This window comes from Brassica napus, chromosome A9 (genome assembly GCF_020379485.1).
Source record: "Brassica napus cultivar Da-Ae chromosome A9, Da-Ae, whole genome shotgun sequence".
Classification (NCBI taxonomy): Eukaryota; Viridiplantae; Streptophyta; class Magnoliopsida; order Brassicales; family Brassicaceae; genus Brassica; species Brassica napus.
In genome coordinates, this window is record NC_063442.1 from 2,862,563 (window position 1) to 2,888,353 (window position 25,791).

At 32.6% G+C, this 25,791-nt stretch overlaps 4 protein-coding genes across 4 annotated transcripts; all 4 read right to left on the bottom strand.

Annotated features, from left to right (window-relative positions):
- Positions 1-6,041: 6,041 nt before the first annotated feature.
- LOC106365860 (protein DEHYDRATION-INDUCED 19 homolog 7) lies at positions 6,042-7,501 on the bottom strand. Its single transcript, XM_013805366.3, is given in 4 exon segments — positions 6,042-6,560; positions 6,562-6,696; positions 7,104-7,243; positions 7,337-7,501. Coding segments are annotated over 4 exon segments (699 nt in total). The 5' UTR covers positions 7,377-7,501; the 3' UTR covers positions 6,042-6,176.
- Positions 7,502-13,271: 5,770 nt separating this feature from the next.
- LOC106365858 (COBRA-like protein 9) lies at positions 13,272-15,980 on the bottom strand. Its single transcript, XM_013805365.3, has 2 exons — positions 15,255-15,980; positions 13,272-14,787 (listed from the first exon to the last, which is right to left on the bottom strand). Exons 1-2 carry the CDS (start codon positions 15,808-15,810, stop codon positions 13,355-13,357), a joined length of 1,989 nt encoding a protein of 662 aa, XP_013660819.2. The 5' UTR covers positions 15,811-15,980; the 3' UTR covers positions 13,272-13,354.
- A 1,468-nt stretch (positions 15,981-17,448) lies between these two features.
- On the bottom strand, positions 17,449-18,370 carry LOC106364002 (proline-rich antigen homolog). The gene has a single exon (XM_013803651.3). It carries the CDS (start codon positions 18,191-18,193, stop codon positions 17,702-17,704), a length of 492 nt encoding a protein of 163 aa, XP_013659105.2. The 5' UTR covers positions 18,194-18,370; the 3' UTR covers positions 17,449-17,701.
- A 2,412-nt stretch (positions 18,371-20,782) lies between these two features.
- LOC106364001 (transcription factor MYB111) lies at positions 20,783-24,739 on the bottom strand. Its single transcript, XM_013803650.3, has 3 exons — positions 24,322-24,739; positions 23,837-23,966; positions 20,783-21,788 (listed from the first exon to the last, which is right to left on the bottom strand). Exons 1-3 carry the CDS (start codon positions 24,452-24,454, stop codon positions 21,002-21,004), a joined length of 1,050 nt encoding a protein of 349 aa, XP_013659104.2. The 5' UTR covers positions 24,455-24,739; the 3' UTR covers positions 20,783-21,001.
- Between the last annotated feature and the right edge of the window lie 1,052 nt (positions 24,740-25,791).

Here is a 25,791-nt window from a genome sequence, read left to right on the forward strand (position 1 = left end):
AAAGAAGTTTATCATAAATTAATACAAATGTATAATGTGGTTATAAATTTTAAAACGGATTAAAAGATTATAGGCTTCATATATAGAGCATTTACCGAAAACTCACTATTTTCATAGGAGGGGGTACACATAGATTTTGAGAAAAATTTTAAAAATCTGAGAATACTGTTTTAATACATATTTGAATCATGTAATAAAATATGATGAAGTTCAAAGAGGTTTGAAACCTTTGTTGTCTCCGTTTCTCTAGGGAATGTCAATTTTATAGTGGTTAGTCTAATGATTTAGGGAGTATTTGCAGTTTTGCTAAATTAATTGATAAAAAATTAGAACGATGTCCATGTACCATGAAAAGAAGTTTATCATAAATTAATACAAATGTATAATGTGGTTATAAATTTTAAAACGAATTAAAAGATTATAGGCTTCATATATAGAGCATTTACCGAAAACTCACTATTTTCGTAGGGGGGTACACATAGATTTTGAGAAAAATTCAAAAAATCTGAGAATACTGTTTTAATACATATTTGAATCATGTAATAAAATATGATGAAGTTCAAAGAGCTTTGGAACCTTTGTTGTCTCTGTTTCTCTAAGGAATAGCAATTTTATAGTGGTTAGTCTAATGATTTAGGGAGTATTTGCAGTTTTACTAAATTAATTGATAAAAAATTAGAACGATGTCCATGTACCTTGAAAAGAAGTTTATCATAAATTAATACAAATGTATAATGTGGTTATAAATTTTAAAACGAATTAAAAGATTATAGGCTTCATATATATCATTTACCGAAAACTCACTATTTTCGTAGGGGGGTACATATAGATTTTGAGAAAATTTCAAAAAACTTGACAATACTGTTTTAATGCATAGTTAAATCATTTAATAACATATGAGGAATTTCAAAGAGGTTTGGAACCTTTGTTGTCTCCGTTTCTCTAGAGAATAGCAATTTTATAGTGGTTAGTCCAATGATTTAGAGAGTATTTGCAGTTTTGCTAAATTAATGGATAAAAAATTAGAACGATGTCCATGTACCATGAAAAAGATTTTATCATAAATTAATACAAATGTATAATGTGGTTATAAATTTTAAAACGAATTAAAAGATTATAGGCTTCATATATAGAGCATTTACCGAAAACTCACTATTTTCGTAGGAGGGGGTACACATAGATTTTGAGAAAAATTCAAAAAATCTGAGAATACTGTTTTAATACATATTTGAATCATGTAATAAAATATGATGAAGTTCAAAGAGGTTTGGAACCTTTGTTGTCTCTGTTTCTCTAAGGAATAGCAATTTTATAGTGGTTAGTCCAATGATTTAGGGAGTATTTACAGTTTTGCTAAATTAATTGATAAAAAATTAGAATGATGTTCATGTACCATGAAAAGAAGTTTATCATAAATTAATACAAATGTATAATGTGGTTATAAATTTTAAAACGAATTAAAAGATTATAGGCTTCATATATAGAGCATTTACCGAAAACTCATTATTTTCGTAGGGGGGTACACATAGATTTTGAGAAAAATTCAAAAAATCTGAGAATACTGTTTTAATACATATTTGAATCATGTAATAAAATATGATAAAGTTCAAAGAGGTTTGGAACCTTTGTTGTCTCCGTTTCTCTAAGGAATAACAATTTTATAGTGGTTAGTTCAATGATTTAGGGAGTATTTACAGTTTTGCTAAATTAATTAATAAAAAATTAGAACGATGTCCATGTACCATGAAAAGAAGTTTATCATACATTAATACAATTGTATAATGTGGTTTTAAAACAAATTTAAAAATTATTGGCTTCATATATAGAGAGAGCATTTACCGAAAACTCACTATTTTCGTAGGGAGGGTACACATAGATTTTGAGAAAAATTCAAAAAATCTGAGAATCCTGTTTTAATACATATTTGAATCATGTAATAAAATATGATGAAGTTCAAAGAGGTTTGGAACCTTTGTTGTCTCCGTTTTTCTAAGGAATATCAATTTTTTAGTGGTTAGTCCAATGATTTAGGGAGTATTTGCATTTCTGCTAAATTAATGTATAAAAAATTAGAACGATGTACATGTACCATGAAAAGGAGTTTATCATAAATTAATACAAATGTATAATGTGGTTATAAATTTTAAAACGAATTAAAAGATTATAGGTTTCATATATAGAGCATTGACCGAAAACTCACTATTTTCGTTGCGGGCTACACATAGATTTTGAGAAAAATTCAAAAAATTTGAGAATACTGTTTTAATACATATTTGAATCATGTAATAAAATATGATTAAGTTCAAAGAGGTTTGGAACCTTTGTTGTCTCCGTTTTTCTAAGGAATGGCAATTTTATAGTGGTTAGTCCAATGATTTAGGGAGTATTTACAGTTTTGCTAAATTAATTGATAAAAAATTAGAACGATGTCCATGTACCATGAAAAAGAGTTTATCATAAATTAATCTAAATGTATAATGTGGTTATAAATTTTAAAACGAATTAAAAGATTATAGGTTTTATATATAGAGCATTTACCAAAAACTCACTATTTTCGTAAGGGGGTAAACATAGATTTTGAGAAAAATTCAGAAAATTTGAGAAAAGACTACATTCATGAGATTGAGATATTCCGTGTTGAGAAGTAGCGTAAGGATGAGGCGAGGTTGTTGGTTGAGCGAGCTGCTAACGAGGAGAGGCGGCGTTTGAAAGCTGAGGCAGCTAAGGTTAGAGCAGAGGAACGCAAGATCTTCCAGGAAGAGTTCAGGAAAACGCTGGTAAAGAAAGCAAAGACGTTGTTGGCCTTTTTTTTTGCATTAAGCACATAAGGAGTCTTGGTAAGATTAAGTTCAAAAACTGGTCTTACACTGAAGAGAGTCTGCTGTTTTGTAATGCCGAGATGCAACACTTTTTGTAATACAATTTGAGTACTGAACTGAAAGCACAGAATGACTTATATATAAATCTTTAACAGTTTTTTTTTATGATGAGCAGTTTTTTTAGCTTTGACTAGTTTGAGTGCTGAGTGGAGAAAAAAGTAGTTCCACTTCTTGAATATGCACATCAAGCTTCTGCAAGTACATTCTATTACAATATACATACACTCATAAGCTAAGAGGCTTTGCTACATACATCAAGACTAGTGTAATGATCTCTTGTTTCACCAGATTAACTTGTCTTCAAGCATGGTTGACCATAACAAGTCCCGCACAATCTGTCTTTCTAGTCTTCTCTTCATCTACAATGAGCTTTTCATATGAAAACTAAAAAACTGAAAAGTGTATTTGGGTCCAAGTTGGGTATAATGTCCAGTTTCTCTATAATTACACAAAATATAGACGCTATGTCATGAATAAGATAAAATGGGAAAATCACATAAAAAAACTTTAAAGTGACACCTACTAACACTTTAAACTTTGAGTTATTTCACTAGTATATAAAACCTTCAAATTGGTTTTTGTGTCATAAAAAACTTTCAAACTGGCTTATTTATTCACCAAATCGAAAATGTGATATGTTGACATGTAAATGAAGTGATGTGTTAGCTTTTTTTTAATTTCTTTAATTAATATAAGCAATTAATAAGAAATAAAATAAGAAACATAAATTAAAATTAGAAAAACTACAGAAAATCTTACAAATAGATTTTTAAAAAAAAATCTTAAAATTTAAAAGTTATTCATTTTTTAAAAAATGAAAAATTTGTAAAGTTTTGTAAAATTATATAAAAGCTCTAATTGTTTTTCAAAAAATAAATTATTTCGAACATATCAATATTGACAATAACACTTTCCGTCATAGCACGACTAAAGAGTAACATTTTCCAATGACGATGACGTCAAATCCATTATCATCCATATGTCAAAAATTGCCACTGTTTCGAACATATCATCATTTTGAACATATCAAAATTAAAAGATTTTAAAATTAATAAAATGTAATTCTTAATAGTGATATGAGGAAAGTGTTACTTTTAGTGGGTTCATATGTTCGAAATTAATTTCTTATAAAAAATTGATTTTTAAAATTTTCTGTTGTTTTCTAATTTTTAATTTATGTTTCCTATTTTATTTCTTATTAATTACTTATATTAAATAAATAAATAAATAATATTTTTTAATAAAGAAAGAAACTGACACGTCACCTCATTTACATGCCACATTAGCGAAATTGAAGGTGTTTTATGATACAAATTTAAATAGTTCTGATATATAAGTCAATCTTTTTCTTGGAATTAAAGTTTCCACCTCTTACAAAATGATTCTGAGGCTTTAAGAATTAATGTCACAAAATTAATTATTCTAATAATATAAAATTGGATCGGATTACTGTTTCAATCTAAACATCAAGTACAAGATATTTATTTTTGTGTGATAATAGTTCTCTCTCAATTTCAAACGTCGAGTTGGTGTGCTGTAAAGAAATATGTTTGTGGATAAACTTACAACAAAGTAGTTTGCGCTATCAACTTACAATATTTCGCTAGCATCCGCATCATGCAGTTTCTTAATTAAAACCTCAATTATTTGCTGTACATAGAAAGTTGGGGTGAAAACAGCTCTCTATGACTAAGAATCGTCACTTGTGAAACAAAATAGAAAAACAAAGAAATTTAAGTATTATTTCTAGAAACCATAGAAAATAAGATAGATGAAGCACACATACTAACTTTCTTCTCAAATTTTGAATTTAGATCCAAAAAAATTCGCTGTATGAATCAGTTTTTCTTTTATTTTTCCTGAGAATCAAAATTTGAGTTGCCAATCAGAACATTGACAAATATATATATGACTTTTCACATCAACAACACTCTTGTCATTGTGATTTTTTTTCATGATATCCTTAATACGCTATGTGGCCTTTATAACCACATGATTAACATGTGTACTACCACCATTGATTGTGGCAATTGAGCTGACAAAACTGATCTGGTAGTAGAAGAAAAAGAAAATTATTTTATTCATTCTTCATGAAATTTAGAAGAATTATATCAAGTCAAATACACATTACGTGTTCAAACCGACCCTTGATTAAGTTCACACATAATTCTCATCCTCTGTGGGACTTGCTCTTTTGTTTTGAATTTCTTAATCTCTCTAAACTAACACAGAAGACTCAAATGATATCATTCATAGATAATCAAATAAAAAGTCCATAGAGAACATTCATACCTTGGTGGAACTGAAGGGTACATATATACCAACATAAGCCTAGAATTATGCTAATTCGATGTGATTTTCATTAAGCTTTACTCTTATAGCATCTCCAAAATTTCCCGCAAACTATAAAACCATGGAACTCAGAACAACAATGATATTCTTATCCTACTTGGTCATACCAAACTGCGGAGATCTGGTTTGAATGACACTTCTCCCACCTATTGGCCATATTTTTTTCCTTCTAAAATATTTTACTTTTCATCATGAATCAAACAAGAAAACGATCTATAAGAAAACACATTTTCTTGATTACTGCATAATAATTGTTGAAGGTTCTAAATATTAGTATATATGAGACTTTCTATTTATAGAAGTACTGGAATCTTAATAGAATCACTTTTTAGAAGATTTTGAAAATTAGATAATTAAAGAGATGCTCGTAAAATGGAACTTTGTAACTAAGTTTTTTTTTCTCTTTCAACACCATCTCCTCAGAAGTTAGTAACCTATGCTTTTGATGTTAACAAGATAGTGTATCTTACACAGTGCTGTGATTGTATTGCGCAGGTTCTATGGGTTGTAGTGAGACGGAACCATCCATAAAGCTACTGTTGCCTACTTTTGGACTTGCATCTTATAAGCTCATAGTATTTGTACGGAACCAAAACACAGCTCAAGAGTGCCAAAGATCACTTCTTTCCAACAAGCTGCTGACAAATGGCTTGAGATGCAACACATTTTTTTATAGAGTTTGATTGCTGAACTGAAACACATCTTGGCTTACATATATTTATTTTTTTTGTCAGCGGCTTATATTATATCAATCTTTAACATGTTTTAGAAATGAAAAGTTTTTAGTTTTGACTAGTTTTGAGTCTTGAGTAGAGGAAGAAGTTCCATTTCTTCAATATGCACATTAAGGTTCCCCCAACAAGTACATTCTGACAACATACATACACTCATAAGCTACTACGCTCTGCTACATACATCTCTTGATTCACCATTACTAGTATGAGATTAGAACTTGTCTTCAAGCATGGTTGACCACAACAAATCTCGCACAAACTCACTCTTTCTTGCCTTCTCTTGATCTTCATTCGAAAGTGATAACCTTTGAGAGGTGTCCTTAGGTGAGACTTTTGTTACACAGTCTCTTTCCTCGATGGGTATGACAAGCACATTAGCCAAAGGAGGACGAAACATAAAGGATGAGAGCAAAGGATCAGAATCTAGATTGGATGAGGGAATGAAAGTGGAAGATCTTCCAACTCCGAGAGATTTTCTTAGTGTAAGATAGTTAGAGCTATAGCCACCTCTACGCAGCCTTCTCCTTCGCTGCACGTAAACTCTTAACACATCAAGGAGTACCAAAACGACCCTCCAAACTCCAGCAATGATGGTAAGAACAAGAACAAAACAAAAAACATAGAAGACAGTATCCAAACTTCAAAAAGGATATCTTGAAAACGTTGCAGTGTTGCGTTGTAATATGGCCAACGATGTCTAATCCCACCTTCTTTGAGCAGACAGGACAAACCTAGTCAAAAGACAAAACCATTTGAACACTCTGTTCTTACATCAAAGATAGACACATAAGAGAACCAAAGTTATTACCATACTAATGGTAATAATTTTGCTCAATGCTCACTTAATTAAGCTAAGCAGTGAATAAAAAAAGTAACCTTTCTATTTCAGGTAAGTTTCAGACTAAAACCAAATCAAAATAAGAACCATGTTTTATCTAATCATTTGAACACTCTGTTCTTATATCAAAGATAACACATAAGAGGAACCTAAGTTACTAATGGTGATAACAGAGCTCAATGCTCACTTAATTAAGCTAAGTAAAGCGTTAAAAAGGCAACCTTTCTAATTCAGGCAAGTTTCAGACAAAAACCCTAATCAATGTAAGAACCAACCATGTAAAGTGTGAAGACGATTTACCCCGTTCTTGGCTTCAACAGGATGGTCTTCATCAATGTGGCAACAAAGGCCAAGAATATCAAACTCATCTGCACAGAAGGGGCAGATAAACTCTGCTTTCACATTGTCTTCTCCTTTCACATCTTCTTCCAAACACAAATCTGCCACCATTTGTTGAATTAGTCAAAAGAAAGAAGGTAACTTTACATATATGTAACCCATGTACTTTTAATTAAGCCAAAACAGAATAAAACCTGATCGAGAGGGGTAATTGATCAACGAATTAGACTCCATTGTTTGTTAAAAGAAATTAAAGAAATGGAAGATAGATTAGCTAACCCTAGAAGAATGAGTGAAAGAGAGAGTGGAAGGAAGAGCTGTGAGATGAGATAACTCGTGGGTGGATTCGGTTTTGTTCGTATTTACAGTGTTGACCAAACACACTAACAAGTGGCTTTGTTGTGTTTCAGTTTCACACATGTGCCTTTTGTGGCTCGTGTGTGACCTTTTGTCTTTTTATCCAAGTTTTTTTTTGGTAATACCTTTTTATCCAATTTGTGTATATTAGTTTGGATTAATTTGTGAACTAGCCATATATTGCATGTAAATTAAGTAACTAGCTTTGATTTTGACATAATCTAATATCTAACATTTATACCATAAACTACCCGGTTTTATCCTTTATTTTTGCAGGTACCAGGTAAAAAGGTGGAAAAGAATAACGTGGCCAGTAGAAAAAAGAGTGAGCCACGTATACTTTTATTGACCACATACATATCCACGGAGTTCTATTCTATATAAAATAGTATAAAATTATAACTTTATCTACAACCCTTAAATAAAAACATATCTCAAATCCAATCCTTAGAAAACTTATTTCAATCCCACCCAACCTCTATACTAAACTCTAAACTCTAATTAGTAAATCCTAAACTCAAATCTAAACCATAAAACCAAATATAAACCATAACTCCAAATATAAGCACAAAATCTAAATAGAATTGAACAAAAAAATAACATAGTACATATTTGTGAAATTATAAAATTACATGGAAGAAGTTATTACTGGCCTCAACCATACTCCTTCACTTTCTAAATACTAAACTTTAAACTCTAATCATTCAACCATTACCCAAATATAAATCCTAAACCCCTAAATACTAACCCAATCCTAATCACACCTCAACCCCTAAATCCTAAACCCTAAACTCTAATCACTAAACTTAACCCAAATATGAACCCTAAACCCAAATATCAAAATTTAAACCTTAACCAATGTTAACCCCAAAATTTCATAAACTAAACATAAATTTTAAAAAGCCAGTAAGATGCATTACCATTCCACATGAGGCATATAGAATAGAAATGGTAAAAATGTAGTTACAATCTAAAGATCATCTTAACATATTTTTCAAATGCTGATATGGTCATGCCTTCATGAAAGGTGATAATGCTTGTCCCAATGCCAACTCCAATCGTACATAAACTAAACCCTAGCAACTATCACTAAACCCTACATAAAAATGTAAACCCTAATCTAATGTCAACTCCAATCTTCCATAAACTAAACCCTAACCACTAATCACTAAACCTTATATGAAAATATAAACCCTAATCCAATGTCAACCCCAATCTTTCATAAACTAAACCCGCAAGTAACATGTATGTCCATTCTACATGAGCCTATAGAATAGAAAATGTGAGAAACAATATAGCACAATATATATATATTGTTCAAATTTTGAAGTGTCTATGATTGTAGGGATAGAGGTAATGCTTAAACCAAATTCAGATTGTTGTGGCGAAAGAAACGAAGACTAACGGCATTAGAGAAAAGAGGTGGAAGAGATAACATCATATATGTATCATTCCCATTCAACGTCACATTGTATTCTGTTTTTTTTGATGTCATAATAAATTTTATTCCATTTACGTTCAATATATTATTTCTCTTTACAAAATCATATACAGACTAATATAAACCATATATAAACACCAATACAAAATTCATATCAATAGAACATGAAACAACAACAAACAAGATTGAACCCTCTCTTTAAAGCATCAAATGAAATATAACTTACTATATAGTACATTATATATTAATAAACATGGCAAATAAGAGAAGAGTCAAATTTGAAAGAAAAACAATATGTTCCATTTCATAAAATAGTATAAAAGTACTATTACCTTTCCAATTCATCTATGACAAACCTGAAAAACAAAATGAAAATGAAGACACACATTAGTCTACAAGTTGGAGGAAATGAAAGCATATGAGATATGCTACTAGTATATGAATTACTTTATGCTTAAGTTAAATGTTTAGTTATGTTAATTCCAAATAGCCTATGCGAGTAAAGAAGTAACATGTGCAATTAGAATTGAACCACATGATATAATATATAATTTATAGATATGGAGTGGAACATATGGTCTGATGGAATGGAAAGCGAATAGTATATTAGTTATGATATGATTTTTCAGAAATAGCAGAGGAATGGAATGGCACATAACCAGTCTCTAAAACTAAAATTTTCCATTTCAAATAGCACATGTTCCATAAGATATTCCATTTCACACATAACTAAACTTGTTTTATCGCAAAAGGGACTTTTCATTCCAAAATCACAATCCCCCCTTTGCAGTGAAAACATTTCAACCCTAAATCAATTTGTTTACCCCAGCTTACCAGATCATGGATGCAACAGAAACAATAAGTTAGATTTATCAACTTAGAATACATTAGGTCTGAATCTATTTCAAATAGGAGAGCTGACATAGAAATAATAGAATCTATGGCACAAAACAGAGAACTTACAATATTGCAACAGAACTCACCGTAATCGCCGATATAAAGGAGATCTGAGAAGAATCAACTTGGTGAAGTTAGAGAGGAAGAGTCTGTTACTAACCACTGCTACAACTTTAATACCGTTCGATGTCGGATGATGGCACAAATGGAGAAAGTAAAAGCAGACGGAGGCGACGTTGTGGAGAGAAATATGTGAAGTCGAGTAAGCCACGATTTATTTTTGTGTGATTAATAATTAATATTTTTAATTGTTTTTGTTTGCAGGTTTTGCCGGTAAGATAAAAGGACAAAATGATAATATTATATAAAAGCCACACCATGTATAGGTGTATTAGGGAAAATGGTCATGTAGCTAATTAGTGTTTTTTTCATAGCTATACAGCCCAATTCTCCTATTAGTTTCTCTATAATTGCATAAACTATAGAGGCTAGCTATGTCATGAATAAGGGGAAAATGCATACTTCTTCTTGGAATGAAAGTTTTTCACCTCTTACAAAATGATTTTGAGGTTTTTAGAATTAATATACAAAATTAATAATTCTAATTGATTAATAATAATAATTTGATCGAATTAGTGTTTCACCTTACTTGTGTGCTAGTTGTTTCTATGTCACGAAATTTGTTTCAAGATTTTCCCCTGATTTTCAAGATTTGACTACTTTCCTTCCCTCTTTTTTTCTGTTATTAATTTATTTTCAACAATCCAGCTCTATCCTCAAAACATTTTTATTTTGTTAGAGCATTTTTTCTGTTGAGATACTTTCACAAATGCTTTGTTGATATATTAATAATAATATTTTAGATGCTATTAGCTAGGCCTGCGGTTCAATTTGTCACGGCTTCTTCAGCTTTCAGTCATCAATTATGGCTGAGAAATGTTGGAAACACTATGTACCTCCGGCTGGTGATGATCATCCAAACTCATCTCATATGTTTTCCGGCAAGTTTCCCGAAGGTTTGCGGGTACATCTTTGATGAAGATCCTCGATACCTTAGTATCTTGGAGGAATATCTCCAAGAGTTTCAGTACAAAGGTATCTATTTTTGTTAATGTTTAGGAGTTTTTGAAACTCATCCACTGATACTGTAATATTTAATTGGCTTATATTGATGTTAGTTCGTGATTTTTTTTTTTTTGACGTCATTGATGTTAGTTCGTGGTTAAAAAATACAGATGGCCACATAATATATATTGCTATACTAAGTACGTGATTGGTTTATCGAACAAGACATATAGAGGCTAAATAGCGGCATTTCTGTCAAAATGTGGTTGTAAAAGTTTTACATATAATCAAGGTAGTTTGTCGTAAAATAAATCATATCTTTTCTTTCAGCACCCCCTAGTTTATATCTAAACTTCATCATCTATATATGTTAATGTTCTTTAAATTAAGAAGACATGAACTGAAATGTCATTTCTGCTGTGAACTTACATCTTCCTCCCTCCATTTTTTCTAAAGGATGTTTAAGAGGTTATGTTTTGATTCAGATTTTTTTTTCTTTTCAAAAATTTATATTTAATTTGGTTGTGCCCATATGTATATTTTAGAGTGTCATTTATTATTTGATTTAATTAATTATGTTTAATGATAAATAGTGTATAATAAATTGTAGAAACACTGTTGGGACTCTATTTAATAAATCATCACAGATACAAAATCACAGAAAAGTTTGGATGGTATTTTATCTTGCCGTATCTTAGCGAGTTCATCTAGTTAAGTGAATGTAGCTAGAGCTAGGACTAATGGAGCTAAACACATCTAAATAACAAATCTAAAGGAATATTTCTCCAAAAAAAAATTCCAAAGGAATATAAATAAGAGAAAGGGAAGTGGAAAATAATTCTTATTTACATATTGTATGTATATCACTAATACTTTTTCCTAAATTGGGTGTGTAGAAATTTCGGATGAGTCTAAAGAAGCAGAATGATCAAAACAAGAGGAACCAATCTTTAATAACTTCACAAAGAAGAGTGTATAGTGGAGAAGGATCAAGCGAGTTCCACAGAGATTCAAATGTCCAACAGATCCCAAACCTTAATCTTATGACGCAGTTTATATCACCTCTCGGACATCATCATGATCACGGAGTCTCTGTCTCAATTTCAGACATAAACCTAGTAATGAATCACCAATATCACCATGCTCATCAAACCTCACAGTCCAGATGCATTGATCATAATAACCCAGAAGAGAATTTGGTTTATAATGAAGAAATGGTTGAAGTTTCAAACTTGACTTGTTGGTTCACTCAAAATTCGGAAGAGGTGAGTTCACTCCACTTACATGAGCCGGTGATGGAAACCACGATGTACGTTCATGAACCATCCATGATGGATATACCTTCATTTCCTTCGCCTCTCACACAAAGTTCATTTCTTGATCAGGGGATGAAGCATATACTTAGTAGAATTTTATAATTTTTAATAGATATTATGTGGATTCATATCTTTAGTGCTTTTGTGTGTGTATTTCATGTATAGACAAAAACTATAACAATGGTGGATGTACGTGGACAACAACAGATTAATAGCCAAATCGATGAGAATAAGTTTCTTGACAATCCAAGATCGACCATATTTTGATGTTGATGACATTCTTCTCTTTTATATATGCTTTTATTAGCATGCATGGATTTCTTGAAGTGCATGTCAATAACCAGTTTGCTTTAGTCAATCACCCAGAATAATAATAATTTAAATGTTTGTCAGTGGTTTCAATTCTTTGCCAGTGAATACGTTATATTTTAAATGCATGTTAATATCATATAATGGCTAAATCAATGGCTGATTGTAGCTTGTTTGGCCCATAACATAGCCGCAATTTTTAGTGGTTAAGAGCAACCACGTTGCATGAGTTTTCAACTTTGAGTTTATACCAAAATTTGTGCACAAAAAAAAAAGAGTTTTCTCTCAAAATCTAAGAAATTAATAGTATTTATAATAAGAATGACTATCACAAAAACTCATCCACAAAAATCTCATATGGGATGCTTTGAAAGATTTTTGGACGAGTATCCATTCTTTTCAATATTATTGTTTTTCTTAAATTTTGTGATTAAATCAAGTTGAGAACTTGTATAATGTGGTTTTGCTAAGAAACAAAAGGGAAGTACCTATAATAGTCATCATAATTTTTATATGAACGATTTAATTTTTAAATAGTTATAATATTTTAATAGAAGATGAAGGGAAATGTAATCAAAAACAAAATAAAAACTTCCAAGCCAAAAATTTTGAAGTCGGACAAGCAAACAAAAACGTTTAATCGATAAGAAATACAACACAAAAGAGTGAGCGAGTCAAATGTTGTACTAATAAAAAAACGAAACTTAAAATCTACAATATTGATTTTCAAACACCGAAGCCACATTGAGTAAAAGAACAATTGTATTTTACAAAACAAACTACTCAATCAAGAAAATCACATTATATAAACTCTAGACAAAACAAAATTACATTACCAATGCCACAACAAAAATCAGCATACATAACAAAACCATAGTATCAAACCCATTTCTTCCTCCACCACTTGCAAGTGGAAGCACATCGGGAAGCAAACATTCCTCTCCGTTGAATATAACTTTCGCCGGAAATCCGTCACGTTCCGGCACATTAATCCCCGGTGTAAGTTTCTTACTGAACTGTATCACAGACTGTTGCTTACCAGGAACCCTAAGATTCTTCTTTGGATCTAACTCATCACGTTCAGCCACAAGATACTCCAAACCGGGAAGGCCTTCCATGAAAATGGTGTTGTTAACACCTCCTTCTATACTCAAGAGACTCGCGTTGAACGAATACGCTTTCTCGAATCCACGAATGGCTGGTTTCTTCATCTGAACCGCTAGAAACCAGTCAGGGAAATCGATTTCTCCCCAGTTGAAAATGGTGATCCTCGCGGTCCAGCCACCTCTGTAGTCTGTCGCTATGTGCCAGTTTATCGAGACGCCGCAGTTGTCACCACACGGCATTGGATTAGGGATGGTTTTGTGTTTGAGTGCGTTCCACGCAACTGTAAGAGAGGTTCTGTTCTCGAAAGGTACTAGAAGAGCGTCTGGAGGGATGAGTAACGAGGGAGTTTCGGCGCTGCATGTGCGTCGCGTTTCCGAAACGCAACCGCAAGCGCATGTGTTACAAGGGATGATTGAGTCATTAAAGAAAGCTGAGTAGGAAACGCAGCATTTTGGTGTTTCCGTTTTGGCGTGTGTGATGTTGCATACTATTTGCCAGCTGGCAAAAGACGTTTTGTTGGTGGGCATACCGCTCGGATCCGGATACAAAGTCGGGCTGACCCGAACTGGTGGCCCGCATGAGTAATCCGGGTTAAGCGTTCCTTTGATCCTCCAGTTTTGAGGCGGGGATAGCGCAGACCGGTTAAAATCAGGAGGCATTTTGGCGACTTGCATGGTGAAGATTGATGCTGATTTTGAAGGGTCCATGGTTCGTGGTAAGATCGTACCATTTCTACAACAAGAAGGAATTTTACCTAGAACCGGGTCCTCTGCTTTGGTTGGAGGTAAGTCCACAATGATGGGCCGTCTCTCACATGTGAGAACGTCGGCGAAATCTAGTCCTGTGTAGATTTGGGACTGTGGACCGAAGATGCATTTTGTGGCGTCCACGACCGTTGGATACGCTCCTTGCATTTTTTGTATGAACTCTTCTCGCATCCAGTCGAAACTTAGTTCCCAGTGGTCAAGCCGGCCTAGTGGATTGTGGTTCTCCATGGTTACTTCGGCTAGGTAGTTCTGGTCGTAGGCTCGGATCACGTCGTACATTATGGTCAAGTCTCCGGGTTGTCGTGGAAGGAACTTGTCCGTGATGGTTGTTGTGTTGACTTCAAAGGTTGGGTCTCTTATGCAGCACGTCGTTATCTGTCTTTTACCTAATGGGCAATAAATTTTGTTACAATCAGAAAATTAATCTTTTCAGTATAATTTTCACAGCATGCTACCAAATTTTCCTTAAAAAAAAAGCAATGGTCTTTAGATGATCATATCGTTAAAAATCGCGGTAAAGAAAGTTTTAATAATGTAAGTAAATTCGGAAAGACTAAAACCATGTATAAAACCGATCTATATATATGTTTTTGTCAACAGAACAGAAATATTTTGTTGAATATAATATTTCAAAATTATCTGTGTAGTCAATTAATATAAACTTAAATATCGCATAATGGACTGAAAAAGCATTAAAATAATCTAAACGAAAATAAAAGTAGAAAAAGGTAAAACATCTTTAAAACGAACCTAACAGGTGAGTTATGTTAGAGAGACATTCAAAGTAACATAATATTATACAAATTGTCAAAAGAAAAACGTAAGAAAGAATGGAATTGGTTGGAGTAATTACTTAGAGGAGTAGCGGTAGGCTCAGGACAGCTCCAACCATCGTTAACAAGCGATATATTGGATGGCAATGGAATGGCCGGAGGAGCCACCATGAATTGAGTCCCGACGAGCTCAATCGTAGCCGTCATCTGTTTTAAGTCTCCAGCCGTTTGAATAGCCGTTTTGAGGTCAGAAACAGGATAGCCAGCAAAGATGGTGCCGTTTCCTACCGGAGCAGGGAGATCTGTCCCGTTGACGATGATCGCATCGCTGGCGGAAGTAAGGATCTCGTGATGTTGGAAACCAACGAACACTCTCCACTCTTTGAGCTCTTCACGGCCGTTGTTGAGAACCGTTAGTACTGACTCGAAACGATAAGGCTGATCGGTTGTGTCGTTTGGAGGGATCTGACGACCGAGAATGAATGTGTAGGAGAGGAATATTCCGTTGCATAGTTCTGAGGGTGAAATCGGCGCCGGAGCCGGAGGGTCTATCTCCGGAGGGCGCTGAGACAAGGATGGTGGCGTAGCTGTGATTAAGAGGAAAACTCCTAATAAGATCGGAAGGAGAAACCCCATTGTGCTTTCTCCAATGGTAAGCGTGATTCTCTTTGAGAAAGAAAATGTTTATTTGAAGGCAAATGGTGTAACGAGTCCATAATCTTTAGGAGATTATGGTATAACGTTGTAGGATACAAGGACGCACGTCGAGATATGTTTTAAGTCTGGAACTCGTGCGAGGCACGTTGGTAGGTTGGTTTTGTAGAGAATAGTGTAGTCGTGGACGCAAATTAAAAATTATTGATTTTCACAATATTAGCATGACTTGATCATTCCAACAGTATGCCAACATCTATTCAATAGAATTTAAATACTATGGGCTAGGGGTGTTATTCGAGCTAGTTTAATTTAACATACAACAATACTCTTAATAGTTTTGACATACAATAATAATAGTTTATCAATAAATATTGCTCCAAACTCATAAATCAGTGTTGTTTCATATAAAAAGTAATTTGAAAAAAATGAAGCAGAAAGGATTTGAATTCTCACAGCCCCTTCAGAACAGATGGAATGTTATATTTCCTCCAGTATTTGAAATTTTGGATATATTATGAGGTGTCAAACCCAAACATTTGTTGCTTAGATTCAGTGTCGATCCTGCGTACCTGTCCGCAAAAATTCCCTCGTAAAATTTCATTCGAACACAAAAAGAATGCAAAATCAAACGTTTATATATCATTTAACAAGGAATATATAAGGTCTTGTTTTAAAACTTGAAGCAAACAACAGCACCTCACCTAGTTAACGTTCTGACAACTACATTAACCAATTGGAGTTATATCTCTGAATTAGTTTACCCTCGCATGCTTCCGTTTGACCAATTCCAACCGCAACAGCATGTCTGCAACATTACCAATTATCATCCCCAAGGCCCAAACTCAAGCCTACACTCAACAATACTAAACAAGAAACCACAATAATTGTAGAGACAGACCATTGATCTTTGTCTCACTGCATCAATCATTTGCTTTTTGGTTAATTGCCACTACCTATACAAAAATATTTATTCTAACTTTTTTTCTGTAACAGAATATTTATTCTAACTTCTTGTTTGTTTTGGTGTAAATGTTATTATTTGGATTAATGGGGTTTTAGAACTATAGTTTACTACCTATACAATATCTTTCTTAAATCTTATTATAATGGTATTCATATTTTAAAATTTATTTTGTAGGTTTTACTGCTTAATTTAATAAGGTCAAAACGAAGGTGATGTAGTTATAAATGTCCCGTTGTCAGCCAAACAAAGGGGAAACGTATTATTTATTTCGATACGTAAAGATATGTGTTGGAGTAAAGCTGGCTATAAGATTTTCTCGCATGTGTACTTCGAATTTCCAACGGTGCGGTTTCACAGTTATTGTAATATATTCTGTTTTAACGCCAATCAAATGTGAAATATTATAAACTAATACAATGATTAAACATATACAAATACCACTGGCCATGAACTTAGCTGATTAATTTTAATATTCTTACAGTAATTTGTTTGACTATACTTCTATTAGTCATAAAAAGACGACGGAAGTGGTTAATCAAAGAGCAATTAAAGCTCAACCGACAAAAATAGCGTTAAGATGAACTAATTGAGTGTGAACCACTAGAAAAACAACTATCCAATCATTCATACAGTTTATAAGAAAAGAGAGCATAGATAGTAACAATTATTTATTTCTGAATATCGAGTAATTAAAATATTAATTAGCAATAAACTTTTAAATACAAATTTTCAAGAAAAAGAGTTATACAGATTCAAGAAAGTAAAAGATAATCAATCATTTGATCCAACATCTGGTTTTCATGATCAATTATGTCTACAACCTTCAAAGGGCTATGGTAGATCTACCGATCTGCCACATTGTTCCGACTTCTTCGTATTTTCCGGCGAACTCCGACGATTTTACCGTTATACTAAACAGAGGAACATGGCGAAAAGAGCAAACATAATAGAACTAGAACCCATAAACCGATCTGAACCGGAACCTGGTGGTGTCGTATGATAATAAAACGGGAAATAAGGGACGATGGGATTCGGCGGAGGCGGCGTGGGATAGTTTCCTGAATAAGGTGGAGGATAGTAGTAACCTTGACCGCCGTCACCGTAAGGAGGAGGGTATTTTCCGCCACCGGACTGAGAAGGAGGAGGGTAATAGTAAGAGCCACCACCACCGGAGCTGGGAGGAGAAGGAGGCGGAGGACATGCGGTAGTAGATGGTGACGGTGGTGGACGAGAAGGAGGCGGAGGAGGAGGATATGATGGGACGGGATTACAAGGATTGTCGCAGGAAGAACACATTGTACAAGAAACAACCTCGTCCGTTGATGTCACTGTCAAAGTCAGTGACAGTAGCAGAATAACAACAAGTGTAGAGAAACCATATACTTGGTTTGCTTCCATTGTCAGAAATCTACAGAGGTAAGAAGATAAGAGAGAGTGAGAAAGAAAGAGAGAAGAAGCACATTCAGAGGAGGAGTGTTCTTCTTTTTATCAAGGATTTTCTAAAAATATGTATTTGTTTTTTCCTTTCAACCGAAAAAGGTGCTTTAAATAAATAAAGAAATGAACGGTGAAAACTGAATAAAAAAATGATAACGGTTAGACCATCTACAAAAGTTTCAACACTCATTTCATTTTCAACACCTTTAATATCTTTTTTAAATATTTTACATCATTTTTTTTTTCTTTCATCTAATTTATTCAACACTCACTTTATTTTTAACTTCTACGATGATTTGTTTTAAAAATCTCATCACTCAACCCTACTATTTTTAATTCATATATTTATCTTTTACAATATAATAACTACATATTAATAATTTGATTCTAATTAACTTAAAAACTAAAATAACATAATTTGTTGGAATTTTGGTAGTTAAACAAAAAAAAAAATTTATGGATGTTAAAAGAATTATTATTGGGATCCATTTAACAAAAAGAGATATAAAATAAGAAAATAGTTGATTATAATGAGAAAAAAATTGTATCCAAATGAAATGAGAGTAGTCTCTATTTATAGATCATAAGAAAGCATGAATTTTGATATAATTTTTATTCCTTAAAAAAATTTATTAAATGATAAGTGAGTTTAGATTATTGGGTGTGATAAAAATAAAATAAAAAACTGCACAACCAAAACACATCATGACTGACCAACATTTATATCCAACCAATTTTTGCCATGTGACTGCGCTGACCCACATAAAATATGTTTCAACATGTTAAAACGTTACAACCATGTTGAATCCACCTAGATAAGCTACAACATTTCAATAAACTCATTGCAAAGTATTCAAAATCAAGTTTTAACACTTCCATTATGGGTGGTCTTACACGTTAATCTTTTAACCGAAGGTCTTGTAATAAAGCACCGAAAATACGCAGATGTCGGGGACAAATGCGTCATTGTAATCTTAATGATCATGGAAACTACGGTAATATCTCTGGTCTCGGTTTAACTGTGAGCCATCTCATAGCGGTTGTGTCGACGAGCAAACGGAGCAGCAAGTAGGTTTGAGGAAATTAAAAGAGAATCTTTCAACAATAAAAAGACAATGTGACAGTTGTTATAGTGGGGCTTGAGTCTTTTGCAAGCCTCCACACATCAACGTATTTGCATTTCGTTGTTGCTTTGTGACATGGCAACTTTCAAAGAGTAGACGTGAAGATGACTGAAATCCTGACTAAGGAATAATGATCGAAGTTGGATAAAGATCCTACTATTGTCAAGTCCTAATATTGGTGATCGGCCCAAGTTACAGAATTGTACCAACCAGGTTCAAGACTGTCTAGATTCTCTGGTTGAAAAGTTTTTTTGACACATTATTTTGGGCTAGGATCTCTAGTGTACATTTGTATGTATACATAATTCAACAATGAACCCATTTATCTGGTCTTATTGGATTTCAAGTCTGAAAGTTTTCTTTTCGCATGATCATGATCTTAGGTAAAAAAAAGATTTAATGCACATTTGAGATACTAATGATGGGTTAATTATATAGAGAAAGAAAACAAACAACCAAAGAGATGCTGTAAAAAAAAAAAAAACCAAAGAGATGACACGAGTGTCGAGTGGTAAGAGTTTTTACAAGGTAGATAAGGGATTCAGACCATATATTAATAATATGATTTTGCATGGCTCATAAGAGCATCTCCAATGTATTATTACATTTTTTATTCTAAAATGGTGTAACACCAAAATAGAGTTAAATTTTACTCCAATGTATTATTCTATTTTTTTACTCCAAAAGAATATTCTAAAAATAATTTCACTTTTATTAAATGAATAATTGTTAGTAATATATACTTATATAAAATTAAAAATTAACCCCAACTATCTATTTCTGTTTATAAAACTTCCATAAAATATAATTTATTTAAATTAAAAATTTATTTTTAAAAAGTACAATAACCATAAATATATATAAGATAGCATATTTTGGTTCTATAATGAACATTAGAATTTTTTTTCCACAAATGGTCAACTAATGCATTTTATAATAAATAATGAGTTTCCTTACTTTTGACTTTTCTAAATCGAGCAAGAAAATTTTTAAATTAGTCATTTTTATTGTTTGGACAATACTTCACCGATCTTGGAGGCTCAAAAATGATTTACTAGATTATTATATCACTTATTTTATTTATTTTATATTTTATGTTTAGTTTTGGTATTTTTATTAGTTTATCCATCAATATTTAAATTATTAAATATAATCATATTTTCATGCTATTGTATTATTTTTATATATTAAAGTTTTAACTAAAAATGAGAAAAATGTATGGAATATAAATATTTAAGATTTAAAGACTCTATAAATAAAAATTCAACTCTAAAATGAAGTAATAGCTAGGATTACTCCATTTACTCTAAAAATTTACTCCTAAAGAATGGAGTGAGATTTTTTTTTGCTAAAAATGGAGTGTGATTGGAAATGCCTTAATAAGATAGAGCTTTTGTATGTTATCTTGAATTATCAATCCATAATATGCTTTAAATAATTTAAATAACACAACAAAACAGTGTAGAAAATCACGATTAAAAAAACATAATGTGCTTCAACTGGTCTAAACTAGGGCTATATATTATCCTAATTAACTCGCTTAACACACTTCAATAAGCTAATGAATAACCTTAAGCTCCACTCCAAACGAAACACTATACTTATCAATCAGAAGATCGATGCTTTATCAGGTTAATAGACCTTCTCATATGCGATCCCCTTGCGGTATTTCTCCAAAATCTGAGAGATCCCAGAGATCATCACTTTGACAAGGTACACTACTTTGAAACTCCCAACCAAGTAACTCATCATCAATCCCAAATCCAACTTCCAAAGAATCACATAGACCAACCCACCAATTTTTATCACCATTTTCATTTGAATTTGAATTCGAACTCAAACCACTCCCCTCTCTTTCCTTTTCAACATTCATGTCATGATCAACCTCTAGGTTACCAAGCTTTCCATGTTCTTCCTCAAACAAACTCACATAACAACTACTATTGTCCCCACTCTCACACACCTTGTTCTGACCAGAGTCAGCATCATTCACTTCATTCACAACCTCTTCACTAGTACATTCCCAGACGAAACTACTCATGAGCCGCTCTATCTCACCATCCAACCACTCATAAGGCTCCAAAGCCTTTCCTTCGAAATTACCGTTGTGCCCTTCCTCGCTAACCTCACTATCTAGCTCTTTCGGTTGTGGGAAACATTGCGAGGCCGTCAACATTTGCTTGTGTTTCTTCATGGACGACCTACTAGTTCTTCCTTTCTTCTTCTTGGTCTTGTTCGTGTTATTGGCTCCCGAGGAAGAACAAGAAGACGAAGAAGAAGATTTATTCAGAACAAAATCATTGATGTTTGGACCGTGCTCATATCTGCGGGGGGAAGTGAAAGCGTAGATTTTGCGGCTGAGATGTGAGTTCCAATAGTTTTTAATTTCGTTGTCTGTTCTTCCTGGTAGATGTGTTGCAATAAGCGACCATCTACACACAAAAATAAAAGGTTTAGGCACAAAACACAAACATGAGAGTGGCAAAATATAAATTTAGACAAAATCAATTATATAATTATTCCATCGGCTTTTTGTTAACTCAGAACATTTTTTCTTGACAATATAGATGATATAATTTTTTCAACTAATAATAGATATATAATGTTATAATGTTTATTGTTAGTTATGTGTGTGTATAATTATTTTTTTAATAAGAGGTTGGGCAAAAAGATTAACCTCTGAAACAGTAAAAATCATGGCCGTACAGACATGAGCCAAATCAATTTAAATAGATCTATAGCAACATAATAATGTCAATGCTTTTGATTGACAAAAAGTGATATATAGGTTTTTTCTATGGATGGATTAATTTGATTTTTGTATTGGAAAAAGGTTGGACTGCTACAAGAGCAATCTATACCCAGAGAGACACTTGCATGTAAGGGGATTAGCCGATACCACCATTGGAGTCCTTAGCATTATTTTAGTAATTTTTTTTTTGTTTGAATAGTTAAGAATTCTAATAAAAAATGTTTGTCCAATGGTATATCTAATTAGGAGTCCTTAGATATAATCTTGTTCCATGTTTCCTTCACCTGAAAGAGATTTACAAGATAGAAATTAGACATCAAAAGTAATCAACTTGTTCTCCTATACAATCGAACTTGTTCTCCTATACATTCACAACATTAAAGAATATGACTTATAAACAATCTGAAAAGAATCTGAAACCGTAAAGAATTCACAACATTAAATAATTCACAGAGCACACATTAGTAATACTAATCTATGAGAAGAAGATAGTACTTCTGGGTAAACAATCTGAAGAACACAACACTCCAATCGTAATGAATCACAGAGTCGAAATCTTAACAACACAACACAACACAACCCTCTTTGAACTACAAACAAAAATCGTTTTCAAACACTAACTACAAACGAAGACTTTCCCAAATCAATTCAAACACAAATCGTTTTGAAACCTTAATAGATTGACTCTTTCAAAATAAGAGAAGAAGATAATCCCAAATCGCATGAAACCAAGATCGTTTTCAAACATTAATGTACCTATGTCCACAAATTTTCAAACTAAGCAGGTTTAAGAATCATGGTTAGAGTTTAAAAAGAATTACTAATCAGATTTAAGAATCATGGTTATAGTTAAAAAAAATTACTAATCAGGTTTAAGAATCATGGTTAGAGTTAAAAATAAAATTACTAATCAGGTTTAAGAATCATGGTTAGAGTTAAAAAAAAAATTAATAATCTCAAACCAATGAGACAGCGCCAACACATTAAGGATTTCATCCTTTTAATCCTTAGTTAAGGATTCATTCTTAACTTTTCTTAACTGTGCACCATTTTTTAATGTTTGTTTAATGATAAAGTGCTAAGGATCATAGCTAAGGATTTGCTATAATCCACCATTGTACATGCTCTTAGCTTCAAACGTTTCTTACTTTTTCAGTCTTTGTTCTTTAATTTTTTATTTCTCTGCTCTATTTTTAAAACTCCATCCAATTTTGTTAGGTATTTAAAGACTATTTTTAGTTGTGTCTTAAAGCCGTTACAAGTTGATCTAATTTTTTTTTATTTAAGTTGTTTTTATTAAATTAATATAATGTAATAAATATATGATGTCAGTAAAACAAAGGTCACAAGATCAAAACAGTATATTTGATCACACTGTTTTTTCCGAATTTTGTTTTTTTTTTAACAGTTGGATCGGTGTCTTATCTGACTATTTTAAATGTGAAGAAGGTCTCAAATTTTAAAGAATATAATATATTATTTTTATGCAATTTGATTTTATAATTAATTTTAACTCTAAACAAAAGAAGTAGACTACTTAAAAGATTGACACATATATTTGTAGGTTCTCATGGAATATTTTATTATTTTATATTTGTTGAGATATCTATTGAGAATTCCTAAATGGACATGTTCTAAGTTGTCACACGAAATTCTGATTTAGGTACAAATTGTGATTTGTAAATCTGTGAACAACGAGACGCGAAATAAAATTGGTTTATCAGTTACCTATTGCCAAGAAGGGAATGCAACTTGACGATTGTGTTATCTTCCTCGGCCGTAATATTTCCTCTTTTCAAGTCCATTCTCAAATAGTTTATCCACCTTAATCTACAGCTCTTGCCACATCTCAGCAATCCTTCACATTTTTATAATTATTGTTAGACTATGCATATTAGAATTTACAATCAAATATATAAATCACAATTTTTCTTAATCAATTGATACATTTCCACTTTTCCATGCATGAACAACGTAGTTCCATTTCTATTATATTTGCAAGAAACTCGTAAAACTGAAGCAAGAAACGTCGTGGTCAGTAGCTTGTATAACAATGTGAAAAACTCAGTTGTTTTTAGAATGTTGAGATTTAAACACCGGCTATAATATATATATATATATATATATATATATATATATATATATATATATATATATGGATCAGATAAGAATTAATTAGCGGATAAAATGTGGATATTTAAAAATACACATACCAGCTTTCTTAGGCAAAGACCGCCAAGAACCTTCACCATTGATTTGAATATAGGTAGTTAGGGTCTCATCTTCCTCGGCGGTCCATCTCCCTCTCTTGAGTCCTATTTTCTCACAACACGGAGCCCTTCCCATCTCTTATCAATCTCTTCTCTCAAAAACGAGAAAGGAGAAATAATTAAAAAGACACTTTTTGGACCCTTGGGTGAGCTACACGAGAAAAGGTGACGAGTGAATAGAAGAAACCATCCAGGAGATTAATATAGAGAGAGGGGACAAAAGGGAAAAATGAGATTTAAGGTTTGAAAACGACGTGGGATAGGTGAATGAATGAAACCACGTTGCAGATTAAAAGTTATGTATTGTGTCCAACCTCAAAACCATCGCACAATAGACACTCCACGTACAGCTCCTTCTAACATTTGGCCGCTCTCTCCACCCTTTTAGTCGTGCCTTACAAGATAGTTATTACTATGTATACTGTTTATACCTACATACGTACTTGCATATATATACATGTAAATGTAATGTAGCTGTACACATATATACCAACTTGTATATGCATTTAATGAGTGTATCTTGATCGCTAAGTACAAATCTCCTCAAGAGGTATTAAATTAAGTTAAATAGAGTTCAAGGGTATAATTAACAAATTAGTGTATATACACTTTCTATTGAAGAGCAAGGTACAATTATAAGACTGCTTATACGGATTCAAATAAGAAATGGTAGGGAAAAGAACATTAGTGCAACTTCAATTCGTATGAAAAGAACGTGAGTCAATCAAACGAACACGTCTTATGAATAGTAGAGTCGAAGGCAATGACTGTTAATATGAGACGTTTATGTGGAAGATCTTGGACCATATTCACAAGCGGGCATGTATTGATTTGTGGTAGGCCTGGCCATATATAACTGTTTGTTGGTTTGATTGTTGAAAAATAGTCATATATGGATCGGTTAATTCCGGTACCATCCAGAAGGTAGGTGGATTCCAACCACTTTCATGAGCTTTTGGTCCATTGTACTACTAATACTTTAGTTTGATGCTAATCGTGCGTCTTGCTATATTTATCCGATCTTTTTTTCTTCCATTGGTTCTTTCTTTAGCAGCTCAGCTTACAGACTTGGAAACAAACGATAAAGGCGTGGAAGAAGGTATAAAAGACCATTAGGTGAATACAATGTGTATATATGAGGGTTAACTATTGAAAAATGTACCAAGAAATGAGATTGTTTTCAGCAATCTTTGTGTCACAAGAGAAGGTAGGATGATCAAGCACACACCAAAATACCAAGAAATGGATTGGAAGATGTTCGTGGGAAAGGGAAGCTAGGGGATTGATGTTCCTAAACCAAGAACCCAAGTATCGTCCTTACTTTGGTAATGCTTAAGAGTTGCACTAAGTTCTCCTTAGGATTTAGAGCTCTTTCATTGCTTACTTCATGTGTCTAACTTTACCAAACTGTGT